The sequence below is a fragment of the Chlorocebus sabaeus genome, chromosome 15 (assembly GCF_047675955.1).
Source record: "Chlorocebus sabaeus isolate Y175 chromosome 15, mChlSab1.0.hap1, whole genome shotgun sequence".
NCBI classification, from domain to species: Eukaryota; Metazoa; Chordata; class Mammalia; order Primates; family Cercopithecidae; genus Chlorocebus; species Chlorocebus sabaeus.
The window spans coordinates 14,300,501-14,317,670 of record NC_132918.1 but is presented as its reverse complement, the minus strand read 5'-3'; the positions used below and the strand labels follow the sequence as shown (position 1 = coordinate 14,317,670).

At 33.6% G+C, this 17,170-nt stretch overlaps 1 protein-coding gene across 2 annotated transcripts in view; it reads left to right on the top strand.

Moving 5' to 3' along the window:
* NAALADL2 (N-acetylated alpha-linked acidic dipeptidase like 2) overlaps nt 1-17,170 on the top strand; it is a 962,079-nt gene that overhangs the window by 453,029 nt on the left and 491,880 nt on the right. For both annotated transcript variants that reach the window (XM_073023452.1, XM_073023453.1), the window contains exon 5: nt 16,585-16,735. In XM_073023452.1, coding sequence (XP_072879553.1) covers nt 16,585-16,735 — 151 coding nt within the window. The remainder of the gene's footprint in view (nt 1-16,584; nt 16,736-17,170) is intronic.

Sequence of the window (17,170 nt, the reverse complement as noted above, 5' to 3'; positions counted from 1 at the left end):
CTATCCACATAAGGAACATACTGACCTTTCTTTCTTTTCCATTATCTTCTATCTGGAGAAGTTACAGCTATGTATGTATGTCCGCAAGCTTATCACCGAAATATTCAATCATCGAAACCCTCTATGAAAGTCTGGCATGACTCTCTTCTTTGCAGATTTGGTTTTTATAATTGAGACAAAAAGACACATGCCTGTACTGATTTCTGTATTAATTTGGCATTGTTTCTGCCTGCTGCTGGCGTTATTAAAGGCTTTTCCTGTGCCAGTCTCCTCTTTTGTTTCACCATGAAGCCAATGCTCATTTCAACTTGTAGGGTGTGCTCGGCAGCTGCCAGACCAGATGCAGCTGGATATGTTGTCTGATTTGAGTCTAGCGACACGGTCAAACTACTTTGGAAATATTTAGTTTATCCAGATGCTGCAACCTTCAGCTAGCTGTCAGTTGTGATGAATTTGTTCCATTCTTCATGCTGCAAATATAATGTGCAAATACTTTTCAGACTCATAAATTTTGAAATTATATGCTTTTCTCCTTTATTTTCTACTTTATTTTCTGCTTTTATATTAAATAATTCCTTTATCATCCTTAAATTTGAACTGGTTTTTCTAATTTCTTAAAATGAGAATTAAGTTCCTGTGTAAACTATACATGAACTAAACTATAAACATAGGTTCCACTGTATTCCAAAAGTTTCACTGTTACATATTTCACTTTTCATTGCATTCTAGATGCTTTTGATTTACTCTGTGATACAAAGTTATTTGAGAATCAATTAATTTTCTTCATTATTTTATTAATTTCTGATTGGATATGTTAAATCGGTAAATAATATGGTCAATAAGAATCTAGTTATTATACTTTTTAAAAGATTCTCCTTGTGGCCACATGTATAGAATATTTTGTAAAATGCTTATATGGTGTGTGTGTGTTTGTGTATGTGTGTGTATGTGTTCTCCAAGGAATGTAATTCTCTCTCTAACTGAACTTTATTATTAAACTGTTAAATTCCTGTATGTTCTTACAATTGTTGACTTTCAGAATTTGTTCAATTCTGAAATACATAAATCTCTTATGTAATGCTATTTGTGAATTCTATCTTGAATTTTTGTTTACTTTGCCTTTAGGTTTGTTTAGTGCTTTCAGGTTTATGGCACATTCTTTATCTATTATTTAATGTTTATTCATTATATAATATACACCTTCAATCTTTATTGCTTTTAAGATTTTTATATGAATTTCTTTCTCTCTCTTTAATTTGCTGGTGTCTATTTGCTTATTTTCACAAATCTTTATTTTGTTTTAAGATTTTTTTTATAAAAAATGTATTGCTAGGGTTTCATTCTCTTTCTCCAATTCTCCAATTCGAACATCTTTGATTTCAATACAATAATTTATCTATTTTCTTTTAGTGTAAAAATTATTTTTCTTTTTATTTTTTTTTTCAAGCTTACTCAATTTTTATTTTTCTTCAAGCTTACTCAATGTTCATTAAAATATTTACCTCATGGTTTTGGGGTTTTCTTTTATTTTCTGATTTTATGTGCCCATCCAACATTATTAGACACACCTTTTTTATTTTCTGAAACATTTTTGAGATCCTTTGGTAAAAAGTACATTGCTATATTAATGATGAAAATAATGCTATTTTACGTATTCCTTTTTCAAAGTATTATTGTATATTTCTCATTTATCTTATTTATTTTACCTATATAAGGCAGATGCCATTAGAAAAATGTACATAGATAAAACTACCAGCGAATGGCAAGGTGATTTCTACGAATTCCTTGACAGGTGGACATTCCTCCTACACAAACTCTTATTTTCTGAAAAAGAATCCATACTCATTTTGTCTCTAGGCACCTCCAATGATCTCAGTCTGTGTTCTTATATAAAAGTACAGAGCGGCCAGACCCTGTGGCTCATGCCTGTAATACCAGCACTTTGGGAGGCCAAGGCGGGCGGATTACGAGGCAGGCGGATCATGAGGTCAGGAGATCCCGACCATCTTGAAACCCCGTCTTTACTTAAAAAAAAAAAAAAAAAGTATCCGTGTGTGGTGGCGCATGCCTGTAGTCCTAGCTACTCGGGAGACTGAGGCAGGAGAATTGCTTAAACCCGTGAGGAGGAGGTTGCAGTGAACCAAGATCGTGCCACTGTACTCCAACCTGTAACTCTAGAGCTTCTTAGAGATACTATATAGGACTATTCTAGAATCATCACTCCTTAATCCAACTTTGTATCCAAGGAACATTTCTTTCTGAAAATGAAGCCATTCCATATGGAACCTACAGATTTCTAAGACTTGTGGTAGGCCCACTGTGATCTCAGTCTGAATCCTCATATACGAGAATTGGAAATGCAAAGACAGGAAGATTTGCTCGCTTTTTGCCCAATAGTATACTCTTAATTCCTGTTAAGGTTATTTTTCCATTTTAAAATTTGTTTAAAACCAGGATTCTATTGTCACTATTAAAAGATCCATAACCGTAGAAAAATCACAACCCCTCCCAGGATGACAATTTATTAAATTTAAAAATATATATACAAATAAGAAAAATAAGGAGTCATCTTAAAAATCCCCTGTAGTAGTTGTTACAATTAAATAAGTCAAGTCTTTGGGAATAAGTCAAGTCTATCTCTTTAAATAATATCTAAGATTTTTAAAAGTACTAGTTCAATTAGAAAAATAAATTATAATGAAATTTAATAGTAGTTCTCTACCTGTTTAAATTTTTAAATGTTAATGTATGTTATATATGGTGCAGTCCTAGTAGGTATATGTATAGAAATTGAGAATAATAAAAATAAAGGTGTCCGGAATATTCTTATACCCTTGAATATTTTGAGACCTAAATATGAAACATGCAATCCGCTGTGAATGTTTGAAAATATAATAAAATTACAAAAGATTCAGAGGCATATACTTCTTTAACAATGTAAGCATTTATTTCGTCTTTTTCTATGAGCAATTCAATTATTTTGTTTCTGAAATAAATTAAGTAAAGCTTATTGAGTCTGATCAGCCCTTGTTCCCAGGGAATTGCAGTTCAATTTCATTTTTAATTAGAATTGAACATGGTGGATTTCATAGCACTGGTAAGCAAGATCTAGCAATAAAATATGTACTTAATTTGTATTAAGTTTCTCAAATTTAGTGTAAAGATTGAGTAATATGTCTGGTTAATATTTAAACACCTCACAATGTTCTGTTGTAGAAGTTTCCATTTATAAAAGCTGCTGTTCTATAACAAATTGCTTTCACTTTCAAATAAACCTGTTATCACAACACAAGCAAAATGTATTCAATTAAAAGAGAAAACAAAGTATAGTAATTATTTACTCCCACTTGATGTGCACAGTAACTTGTAAAGATTCTACAAATGCATATGAAAGGTAGATATGCTGGTTTAACATCATTTTTGCCTAAATATTATTGTTTTAATCAGATTTAGATATGTTCATGTGGGATAGACATTTTTATAGAGAAAACTATTTTTTATGAAAGAAGAGAGACATACTTGCCATTGTGATAAACCCACATGGAAATAAGTTGTGCACCGTAAGATCAGTTGTGCTGATTTTTTTTCTCTTTCAGCTTTTCACACCTATTTCTGTTCTGTGTCTTGTTTGCTCAATATCTCTCTAATGTTGTTCATCACATTGGGGATACTTGAGAGCTGTACATCTAAGTATCTGTTTTCATCATTTCTGTGCACTCAGACGTTAAACTGGGTACGTTCTCTTCCTAGCATCCTGTCTTAATACAGTATCAAAGCAATGGAAAGGAGGTGGGGGATTGAGGGTGCGGAGGGCCTTGTGGTAGATGCCTAAGTCACCTGGGATACAGTCCATTGAAATAATACTCAGAACTCTAAACCGTTAGATGTCTGTGATGAGAAATGTAGCATGCTGGTTTAACAGTGAATGTCTTGTTCAAAAGGTAAGTTAGAGTCAGAATGGACTTTTGTTGTCTTATCTCTTTAAATAATATCTAGGATTTGAATGACAATATACATGTGGGTAACTTATTTATTCACCCCAGATGGAATAGGGATGCCTTTCTGGACTAGGGAAGTGGAATCTCTAACTTTGACCTCTGATGGGTTTGTACTGTTAAAAGATTTTATCAATTTCTGCCTGACAGGATTGCTAAGGCAACTGGTAATCTATAAACTATACAGACAAGTGATATGCACTCTGACTCTTCTTTGCCAACGTAAAACTTTCTAATTAGTGAAATTCTTTCTGTTCTTAATTGAATTCTGTACATGAACTAGGCATCCGATTTGCTCCCTGATAAAAGAAGCTAGCCATAATTCATGGGCATATATATGAATCCTTGAGCATGCCTAGGAGTGAAAATATCCCTTAGCTGTTTGTGTCTGTACCCATCCTATATAATTATACAATTAAATACATTAATTTCAAGAGGGGTTGAGAAATTTCATCCCTGTGAAGTAGATCACTTCTTTTTTAATGAAGAAAAAATGAATAATAAAGTAACAAAGTTATTTCCCTGATTTTTAAGGAAAATTTAATAAACCATTTATCTTTTTTTTTTTTCTTTTTTTGAGACGGCCCAGTCTGGAGTGGAATGGCACAATCTCAACTCACAGTAACCTCCGCCTCCCGGGTTCAAGTGATTCTCCTACCTCAGCCTCCTGAGTAGCTGGGATTACAGGCTCACACCACCATGTCCAGCTAATTTTTGTTTTTTTAGTAGAGACAAGGTTTTACTATGTTGGCCAGGCAAGTCTCAAACTCCTGACCTCAGGTAATCCACCTGCCTTGGCCTACCAAAGTCCTGGGATCACAGGCATGAGCCACTGCACCCAGCCCATTATCCTATCTTTAAAAGACAAGCAATAAATTATAAAAGTGTAAAAAAAAAAAAATGTGGTTTAAAAAAAATTACAGAAGAACTGGAAGACCTTAGGACTCATGGTTCTTCCAATCTAACAAACAATGAAAAACTAAGCCTGGTAATATATGAATGACAACAGAAGAGCAGCTTAAAGTTATATGAATATTGACTTTAGAAAATAAACTCATGCAATTTTGTTATTTTTATATCAAGAAACTTTTTTTTTCAGGATAACTGTTTTTTTTCAGCTTCCCTGACACACTTCTCCCCACCCCAGACAAATGCAAAGAAATCACATACCCTCAATTCTCAATCTTGTTTCCCCCTCCCTCTTCTTTATCATAACCACCAAAATAAATAAATTGATTAATAATAAAATAAGGAGGAAAAAATAACTTGCATGTTACGTAGCTTCTGAAAATCTGAAGGTAACATATTACCTCCTTTGGATCTGCTAGTCAGTTTGTGTGTTTGGCAAGGCAAATGTCATCCATTTTTATGAATGAACTTCAGAGCTTTCCAGTGTCATGCCCTGAGTGTCTCTCCTAATGGCTGGTTCAGGACAAGACCCTTACTTTTAGTCCAGTGTTTTTTCATCTGCTAATGTTGCTGGCAGGCCAAACAAAAGAAAAACAATTAGACAAATTCACAACGTACTACTAGTAGCTTATAGTATCGTATGGAACTTGCAAACAGTGTAAGATTTGAAGTTTTTATGCTAAAATTTCAAAAGTGATTTGACATATGCCTGTAATGATAATATTCATTTGATTTTTTTCCTCATACATTCCTTTTATACCCACCAGCCTTGGAGGAGAATTATATATAAACATTTTTTTAAAGCAAATACTGCCAAAAGCTGACTTTATTGTTTTCTTTATCTTCATAGGAGATTCATAATGCTATAAATTATAAAGACATTGAATATCAAATATACATTTAGTCACTATTTTTTTATTTTGTATATAAGAAAATTGGAAGCTCAGTTTAGTATTTCAGTTATAAAGACAATTTTGAAGGCAGTAAAAATATAAGTATTACATGTTGATTCTTATACACATTGACAAATCAGAAAATTATGTATGTCACTAAACCTAACCAATAGCTAATTTCTGGTATTTTATTACCTTTAGAGATATTTTATTCTTATTAGTTATTATCTATGAGTTTCTCTCCCATTTATTATGTCTTTATTATATATATTCTTAGTTAAGAATATTGATAGCTTAATAAAAAATTTAAATATAGTAAATTTTCACAGACTAAATGATGAAGAACTCTATACTTTTTATTTGATCTTGCTTATTCAATGAAAAAAAAATCTATAATCCCAGAGGTTCATGCATGTCACTATATGGGGTCATTTTTTATCTCCTCACCCCCATCTCTTCCTCTCTGTCTCATACAATTACATACATAAGCACTAAAAATAAATAGTAAATTGGTAAATCAGAAACTTACTGTCTTTATGACTTAATTTCTAACATATAGTACTAATATTATTTTCTGTTCCTTTTGAATATAATTTGTTTGGTTCAAAAGCAGCAGCATGTCTACAGATGAAAAAAAAAATTGTATGCAGTTGATAATATTAACAATATATTTACTAATAAGGTTTGTATGTTTTCCCCCCAATATTGGCTGTGAGGAGTGGAATCATGTTAGAAAACTTATTAAAGATGAATGTTCTTTATTCTTTTCAGTTCATAAACCACCTTAACAGGGGAAAGACCCTGTGCCACTGTGTTTTCAGTTCCTTGGATACTTCTTTCCTAAAATAAAAGAAATTAGGAAAATACTTTCTGGTCCCCACTCTGGAATTATATACTCAATCTAGAACATGGATTTTTTTTTTTTTTTTTTTTTTTTAAGATTGGGCTTCTTCCATGCCACAACCATTGCAAAAATTATCAAATAACATTATATGAATTTAAAAAAGAAATCTATAAAGTTGCATTATTATTTTTCATTATTTGGAAGCAATGTGACTTATTGGGGGAAAAGTACCGGAAAATACCATATGAAGACACATTTCTGTCCATTCATTTCTAGTCTGAAATCTATTATCTATGTGGTCTTGATCTTGTGATCCTTACATCATGGTTGCTTCATTTGTAAAATAAGAATAATTTCACAGTGTTATTATGAGGCCACAATGGAAAATTAGTTTAAGGTGGAATCAGTATATCTTATGAAACAGGAAATGCTCCCTTCCTTCCTCCCTTACCTCCACTCTTTCCTCCCTTCTTCCCTCCCTCCCTTTGTCCCTTCCTCCCTCCCTCCCTCCCTTCCTTCCTTCCTTCCTTCCTCCCTCCCTCCCTCCTTCCCTCACTCCTTCCTGAATTATGATGAAAGCTGAAGATTATATTCAGAACTCTGCAGCAGCCCTAACTTTCTAAATAACTTCAAGTTTCTTTTTTTCCTTTACAAAAGCAGGAGGTCATTGCTTCTTATTAATCTTGCTAGAATTATTTAAATAACTTTAGATACATCAAGTAAAGCAATTTGAAATCCCAATTAAAGGTGTTCAGTGAATTCGAAGAAGAATGATGTGATTATGCCTTGGATATACTCAGTCTGATTACAGTGAATTTTCCTTAATCATAATAGTCTTTTTTTTTTTTTAACTAACAAAGCAAAATGAGTATATTTCTGAAATATAACAGAGAAACTGGAATCTTATAAGCGTTTTTAGTGACATTCTTACAACACAATACATAAGTAAAGGGCCAGATGGCAAATCTTTTAATAGAAAAACAATCTGTAAAAGAAAGGATAACATAATATTTGAGCTTCAGAAGTAAAAATATCTGCTTAAGAAGTGATTATATATTATGTGTCCAATATTTTTATTTTTCACATATGCCAGACCTATTTAATTTGAATAAATAAGAATGTACTATGAGATATCAGGTTCATGTTTTTTAAGTTTATTTTTATGTTATTATACTTACGAAATTTTAATCTAAAATGTCCCAATCTATTGTTTCTATACACATTAATCCCTATGACAGGGCTTTGCAAAAATCCAGGTCTTTTTGTTTTTTTTTTTAACAATCTAAATAAACAGGCAAATAACTCTCACAGTATTGATTTCAGTGTCTTCTTAGAAAGCAGATCACAGTAAGAAGCATCTGATGTATTTTATAAATTCACCCTTTAGCCAGTCTATTTGTAAAGGATGGACGTATAATTAAAAGGAAAGACATACTTTAGTGAAAAGATTACCAGACTTGAATTCAGAAAACTCAAGTTTGATTCCTGCCATTACCACTTATTAGCTCTGACCCTGGGCCATTCCCTTAACCTTCATGAAGCACAATTTTAGTGACTGGATAAAGAGAACTATAATAACTTATATCAAATGATCTGAGTAAAAATCAACGAATAAGAGATAGTGCCTGGCACATAGGCGATACACAGTTAAGTACTTGACAATTCGACCTAAAGTTGACTCAAAGACCTAGATCGTAACCACAATAACATTTCTAAATCTTTGTATAGTTTGGCAGATATTTGCTTTATGTGGGTTTATTAGTTTCTAGGGCTGCTATAGCAAAATACCATAGACTGGGTGACTTAAACTGCAAAAAATTATTTTCTCACAGTTTGGAGTCAAGTCCAAGATCAAAGGCTGATAGGTTTGGTTTCTCCTAAGGTCTTTCTCCTAGGTTCAGTGTGTCCTCGTATGGCCTTTTGATTCTGTGCCAACGCATCTCTGTTGTCTCTTCTTTTGCTTCTGAGTACCTGAGTCATATTGCGTTAGGGCCCACCCATTTGACCGCATTTAACCTTAATTACTTCTGTAAAGGTCCTATTTCCAAATACAATCACGTTCCGAAATATACTAGAGGTTAGGACTTCAACATATGCATTTTGAGGGAACACAATTCAGTCCGTAACAGTGAGACTTAAATGTTTCCATAAAACTAAGGTCTTGTTTTTGTTACGTATTCACTCTTCTTATCTACGCAAAGATTCAGAAAGCTTTTCTAGCTATAGAGGCCAGGTGAACGTTCCTTGTGCTGGACCAATGTTTTGAAGAAGCTAAATTATGGGAAAAAAAATACAAGCTTTTTCCTTTGGTTCTTGATATCCAAGTGGTAGTTCAGGATGCCATATATTCTGACCAGCAAAAGTAAAAAGATCAAGATAACATTTTAGTGGCTCAAAAGGATGAGTAGACAATTTAGGAGCATCTGTGAATGGATGAAATCCTACGAGTGGAATTCAACTACTATTCCCTTGCTAGACACTGTAAATAGGTAGACTGCCCAAATGACAATAACAGCATCTTCCGGATGAGAAAATATGTTTTGGTTAAAAGCAACAATAGAGGCTGATAAGAAGAGAAGTTGGGTAGTAGGAATCAGAAAAGTGGGTCGGGCACGGTGGCTCATACCTGTATCCCAGCACTTTGGGAGGCCGAGGCAAGCGGATCATGAGGTCAGGAGATCAAGACCATCCTGGCCAACGTGGTAAAACCACGTGTCTACTAAAAATAAAAAATTAGCCGGGAGGGGTGGTGCACCTGTAGTTCCAGCTACTCGGAAGGCTGAGGCAGGAGAAGTGTTTGAACCTGGGAGGCGGAGGCTGCAGTGAGCCAAGATTGTGCCACTGCACTCTAGCCTGTGCAACAGAGCGAGACTCCGTCTCAAAAAATATATATATAAAAAAAAAGAAAAGTGAAAAATGTCCTTTCTCTCTTACCTTCCTGGCATTAATTTTCCTTGAATAGCAAAATGTTACTGCCATGTCCTGCCCATATATTGCTAGTACTGTTTATTTCAGAGCTGATTATTTGGCAATTCATAGGACCTATAGGTTTATATACTATACATCAAAAGAATGTGTTACTATGGTGCCCTGCAAGAAATATGGAATCAGCCACCTTGCAGTTGGCCAAAAATATTTTATTTATAAAAATATGTCTGCAAGATAAAATTACGCATTCAAACTTCATTGGGCTAGTCTCCGCCACTTTCTTCATCTCTACTCTTAGATAACAAAACAAAACAAAAATCAAAATAAAATAAACCTATGTTTAATTGTATATTTTTACGGAAAGATAAAGAGAGAGCATAGCACATTTAATTAAACGTATTGTGTATCAAATTTCAAGAACAAGCTGGCTTAATACTTACCTTCACATTCTAACTATATATAGATATGAGAGAGAGAGAGAGAGAGAGGCTATACATACTGTGAAATTGTTTTGAAAAGTAAAATTAGCATTTTCTAGTATAATATGTATATATAATTCTAACTATATATGTAATTATATATATCTAACTATATAACTATATATATCTAACTATATATTATATATAGTTAGATCAGATGCCGCAACAAAATATGTTGTATAAGTTTTCTTGCCAGTAGGTGTTAGTAGTCAAGCAAAATAGCATTCATGTAATACACTTGTACCATATACATTATTTTTTTCATTCATTCATTACTGGATACATATCATAATTTATTCATCAACTTGACAACAATAGAAATATTATTTTGTGCTAGGCACTCTATGAGGCATTGGGTAGAAAACCTGAAGCTATAAGGTTTCTGCTTCAAGCCAGTCACAATCTAATGCCACTGAAGTTACCTACCAAATCCTTTTTAATTGCTGGAGAGAAAAACTAAATACACTTTCACTTGGTGCACTGTGGGCATACAAATACTTCCAGTGATGCATTCTTTGTTATTGTTGGTGATGGAGCTATAATGTAGCTTGATGGGAGTTGACTGACCTTGTGTATAGAAACTGAAAAGTGTCACAGGATGACTATGGACTATTTCTCAGCTGCTAGTCTAGCACCCTATATCAGGTGCCTATGTTGCTCATGTTGGCATGTTAGCACCTATGAAAACCTGGACAAGGATTACATTAAGTTAAGCACTTAGTGGTTCTTTGAGCTAAATAAGAGAGGGTGGAGGCATATGTAAATGAGGTTTGTTTAATGATGCCTATATTCATTGAAAATGTAATTTGAAATATATATGTATATTTTTAAGGAAGAATCATTAACTATGGAAGGATTAGTAATTATCAGTAATGGACATTTTGAATAAAAATGTTAATAAATTTATGTAATATTTAACTTCTCTTCTGGGAATAAAATACTTTTTGAAGAACTTTTAGGGTAGAAATATTCCCACTCTAAACAGAATGTTGAAAGCTGTGTTAACAGTGTTCATTTAACCCTACATGATTATGCAATTGTCATATACATGCAGCAGCATATTTTAGGCTATAAATACTGTGAAATAGTTTTGAAAAATAAAATTAGCATTTTCTAGTATAATATTAAATTAGAGCTGAAAAGAAAGAAAGGAATAGTTTATTTACTCGGAAGAATTTTAATGTGTACATTCTAAATATTTCAGTTTTCTTTATATTGTGGCTGAAAGAAGTTAAATGCAAATTTAAAATATTCATACTATATATTCTTATAAACCACATCATAACACTACTTTAAGGCTTTTTTAACAATAGAAATTTTGATGATTTGGGGGGAGAATATATTCCTCACCAATAGTTTAAAAGTAGATTTCACATATGGCCCTATATTTTAAAATGCAATTAATATGTCTTTATAAACATTTAACAGAATCATTGGGTTAGACGACATGGTTTTTCATTTAGAGCAGAAAGGATCTTGGGGAACAATATAATTCAATCTTTGCATTCTGTGGATGATGAAACCAAGGCATAGAAAATTTATATAAGTTGTCACATAGCTATTTAGTGTCAAGGTTGGAACCAAATTTCTGAATTGTTTTCCATACTAATGATTTTTTACCTCTGTTGGTTATGATTGATATATTTTCAAGTAACAGAAGCCTTGTCAAAGAAAGGGAGGAAAATCTTACCCAGTTCAAGTAAAAGGAGTACAGTGGAACCTGGAGTCTGTGGACAGTATTCCCTCTTTTGCCCACCCTCATCTACATTTTCTCTGACTGTCTGCTCCTTTTTTGTACACAGTTTGCGTCAAAAGGCTCATAGTTTCTAAACCCAGAGCAAGGTGGTTACGTGGTTGATTATGGCAAAGGACCCCCCAGCCTATCACATATAGATATTTGAGAGAGAGAAGTCAGGGATAGTTGAAGTTCAATGTCAGGAAATCTTGGCCTAAGACTTGACCCCATTTTTCAGGAATGAGGCCCCCATGTAGTCATCATTCTATATCTTAAGCTATCTCAAACCATAAGAGGTAGTGAGCAGGACTAAATACTTTTGCGTGTGCCAAGGGACAATCTTCCACTAGCTGAAGCAGATATCCCAGAGACAGTAGGCTTCACCCCTTTTATGCAGGCTTGTCTTTGAATGTATTTTTAAAAATATAATCTTTCCAGAGTAGCATATTTTTTCTAAACATTTTAGACAACCCCAACCTCAGCATGTTCAAAATGTAGTTAACAATGCAGAGGAACACTTCTCATTTGGTTTGGTTTAGGCATTGTCTTTTTTTTTTTTTTTTTTTTTTTGCCAACTTCACCGGAAATCCAAAAATAGATAATTTCTGAAATTAAGTGTCTTTATTTCTAAATGAAGAGCTCTAAGATGGCCAGTGACAGATGGTGCCAGGGACCAAATTTGACAACATTGAACAGGTGTTTCTACCTCAGGTCAAACCATTGCAGGCAGACAATGGAAGAGGGAGCTAAATCACATATTGGGCTCTATCCCTTCAGGGCTGTGGGTGAGTAATCAACTCTAGCCAAAAATAGAGTATGATTATACCCTGTTGCTTCATTATAGGCCATCAGCTATAGACAAATTCATGTTCTATATTGATTATAAAAGGGGTCAAAACATATTACCAAATATACTCAGAAGAGACACAACTGGCCATTCTAGCATATTCTTTTTGACTTAGATCTGAAACACTAGATTTCATGAACATTAAACACTCAAATAGTTATTGTACTTACCTTTACAGAAGGAATTTTTAAGGAAATTTTGACTATCCCACTAAAGGAGGGTTAGCACATTAACAACAACAACAACAACAACAAAGACAAAGAAAATGTGGATTCCCACATCCCTTTCTTCTGCTTGTGGAAGCATCACTCACGGAAACACTTTTGCAATGACCCTGAACCTGGCCTCACAATCCCTCCCTAGACAGCTGTTCTTTCCCAGATAATTGGAGGTAGCACTCAAGATGGAAATTTTTGGCCATCCCGCTGGTAAACTGAACTTCCTTAGATATTCACAGACCTTGTCCTACTTCTCTCCATATCCCAATTCCAATGTTTTACTTTCAAAAAAGTGACAACCAATATGTTGTAGATGGATAAGTGGCCCAGAAATCTTAAAAATAGTTTTTCACAAGCAAGTAATTCTCAAAAAAATATGCAAATAGCCAGAATCATACAGAAATAGGTTTAACTTGACTTGTAATTAAATTATGTGTTTTTGACAAATTATTTTTGGGTACCTCGGTAAATGTTGCTTAAAAAGAAATAATAATAATTGTTGTTGAGAGTGAAGGGAAGCAAAACCACATATAGCTAGTAAGACTATAACTTATTAGCTCCTCTAAAGGGAAAATAGCTTGTCAAAAATCATAAAAATGAATGATTTGACCTGGGAATTCCACCTGTGGAAATTTATTTCACAAAAATAGATATTTTTGCAGAGATTTTGCTACAAGCATGTTCATTGCATATAATATTGAAAAATTATAAATTAGTTTAAAATTACTGTAATTAGCAAATTAACAATTAACAATTGTTATATGACCAACAGTCGGGGATTGGTTAAATAACATTTAAGCCCGTCTATATAATAGTATTTATATTATATATATGTATATTTAATAGTATATGGTGATTTAAATTATATAAAATTGTATTTATCAACATAGACAAATGTTTATTATGTACTGATAAGCAAATGAAAAGAGATTGCAAAGAAGCATTTATGATGTGGTTTTACTTTGTTAGTGTATGTATGTATGTTCATAAACCCAAGTAAAAGGGTCTAGACACCCCAACAAGTTAACATTAACTATTTCTTGACAGATAAAATGATGGGACTTTTTTTTTCCTTTGCCTACACGTTTTTCTCTGTAATGATCATGAATTGCTTTAGTAATAAAAGGTAATTTTTTAATATTTAGAAACTTGCTGTCCAGGGAAGTTTTTTTTTATTTGTTTCCCTAAAAAAACTTTTATTAATTTTTATTTATTTAAAACGTTATACAGAATACTGAAAGAAGATATAAAAATGAACAAGTACTACTCCCATCTATAGAATGCCACTCTTAACATTTTGCAGTATGTACATTCATTTATTTACAGATTTGTTGTTTATTGAGGCATATTTTACATACAGTAAAATTTACCATTTTAAGGTGATGTGTGTATGATATATGATGAATGTTACAACCACTACAATCAAGATACAGAATATTTCCATCACCCTCAAAATTGCCTCCTCACCTTTGTAATTAAACCACTCTCCCCAACCGCTCTCTAACAATCACTGATCTGATTTCTGTTCTTAGGGTTTCAACTTTTCAAGAATGTCATGAACATGGAATTATACAGGACGCAGCTTTCTTAATCTGGCTTCTTTCATTTAGCATGATGCTTTTGAGATTCATCCATGTTTCTCTTTTAATTGCTGAGTTATAGTCTATTATATTTTATATATTATTCTATAGTAAGCAAACATTGGAAATCATTCCATTGATGATTCTGTTCAAGAATAGCTATTTCTGCATGTAAACATTAAACTCCCCCTCCCCCACATGGGTGGGGGTGAGGATTTGAAGAGTAAGTCTTAAATGTCATTCACACATTCTTTGCTCCTTTTCCTTTTCTCATTCCCCATTTTTCCTTAATTTCTTCCCTCCTTTCTACTAAAACACTGAGGGGAAAATAATGACAAAAGTCTGATATGAGTGGTTGTTATAGAAGACAACTGAGTCATTTCTGTTTTACTTAGGTTCTCAATGTTAGTTTATTTAATCATAAAAGCAATGTATGCTGTTCATTACACCAAAAATTGGAAGAAGATTTTTAAAGGACTAGGAAAAAATGACATTATTGTGGCATACTTAAATTCTATATCTGTTTCTATTTTTGGCACATTGTTTTAAAATCATGCTATATATGCAATTATGTTTTATTTTTCCTAATAGGAGGGCTTCCCAAATATTTTCTCGGGGCTCTCCTTTCTTTAAGAATTGCTGGGCAGGGCGCGGTGGCTCATACCTGTAATCCCAGCCCTTTGGGAGGCTGAGGCGGGAGTATCATTTGGGGTCAGGAATTTGAGACCAGCCTGGCCAACATAGTGAAAGACCATATCTACTAACAGTACAAAAATTAGTCATGCATGGTAGTGCACTCCGGTAATCCCAGCTACTTGGGAGTCTGAGGCAGGAGAATGACTTCAACTTGGGAGGTGGAGGTTGTGGTGAGTCAAGATTGCACCACTGCAATCCAGCGTGGGTGGCAGAGTGAGACTGTGTTTCAAAAAATAAAAATAAAAATAGTTGTCGTGCCTAGCCTGCATCTGTCTCATTCATTCTCTCATTTAGCAATACTCTTGAAAACCTGCTAAGTGCAAGGTGTACAATGATAGAGAAGATAAGCACAATCCCTGTCCTCAGCGAGTGGGTGCTGCCTTGCTTATTCCACTGCAAAAGTCAATAAGCAACATAAGCAGTAACTGGGGAGTGAAGTATGGGTATTAACTAAAGTCACACAATGAGCAGTGACTGCCTGTATTGAATATGACCTTTAGTCATATTCTCTTTATTATCTCTATGTTCTCTAATTACTTTTCCTCTCTCATGAAAAACTAATAGAATTAGCAAATCATGATTATTGCTTTCGTATCAGGTAGATCATACTAACATGACTAAAATGAATAAGATCTTTACCAAAAAAATCAATTTAAAGAGTTAAAATAAAAAGAAACTTGGTATATTGTCAAGTTCGTCTGTTCCATCATACTTACCTATTGTGTACTTACCAAAGAACAGAGAGGAATCTTTACATTAAATGTGTCTCAAATGACAGGGTCTATTTTCAAAACATTTAATGACAGGGGCAGAACAAAGGCTGATCTTTCATAAGGAGACCCCCATAAGGTTACATGTAAATTTTTCAGTTGCTATATCTGGGAGATCTGGCTGGTACCTCCAGGCAGAGACCAAGATGACTAGTATACCGGGAGCTGTCAGGAGGTTCACGACAGTGGCTATTTTCTAAACAGTGTGACAGTATTTCAACATTTTAATGACTGGTGTGACAGGAAAAAAATGTGTTACAATACTTCAGGTGATTTCTGCTTTAGGGAAAGGCATAATGGTCACAACAACTCTCCTTTTAAAAGAAGAACCTTGTGTGTGGTAGATCCTCTATGAATCCAAAAAAGTAGAAAGTTAAAATCCACTTAGTAAAGAATCAGACAGTGAGGAATTCCATGAATAGACAATTGAAATAAAATATAGACATTATAGCAATGCTGGTAGAGATAGAGAAAAACAGGAGAAATAGAAAAGAGGGGGGAAAAAGGCCAGTAGAAAAAACTTCTGGGCTTGATAGAAATCTGAAATATCTACTTATTTTAAAAGAAAAAAAAAACAAAAACAAAAACAGGAAAAAGAGTCATCTTATCATAGCCACAATGGCAAAATGGCACAATATGTACTTTTACTGTGCATGATAATATTTTTAATAGCTTGCTTCCCTCTTTTAGCTTTCCTTATTGGAAAAGGCTGGATTTGGAGGTGTTCTTCTGTATATTGATCCTTGTGACTTGCCAAAGACTGTGAATCCTAGCCATGATACCTTCATGGTGTCACTGAATCCAGGAGGAGACCCTTCTACGCCTGGTTACCCAAGTGTTGGTAAGTTTGTTGTTCATCATTATTATACTTGTAAGTAAGCATTACAAGTTTGCAATTTATAAGTAAATGCTACCTATCGGGAATAGTGATGTCAAATAATTCTTATCATCCCATCTTATTTTTTAAAAAAGCAATTTATTTTTCATATTTTCAAAATTATAGACTATCAATTTGTTGGTATAAATTGGATTTATACTATAATGTATTTTTATCTCAACAAATTACAGTATGAACAGATAGAAATGTATTTTATGTTTTATTATGGATTGACTGATAAGACAAATTAACAGCAGGAGTGGTAGGCACTCCAGGTAAGCCAATGGCGTGTACAAATACCCAGGAGCATGAAATGTCTGCTGCTTTGGTGCAGCTGTAATAACTTTAAGTCCTGGGTCTAGAGATACACATGATCAAGTTAGGTGAGTAAAGTAGTAA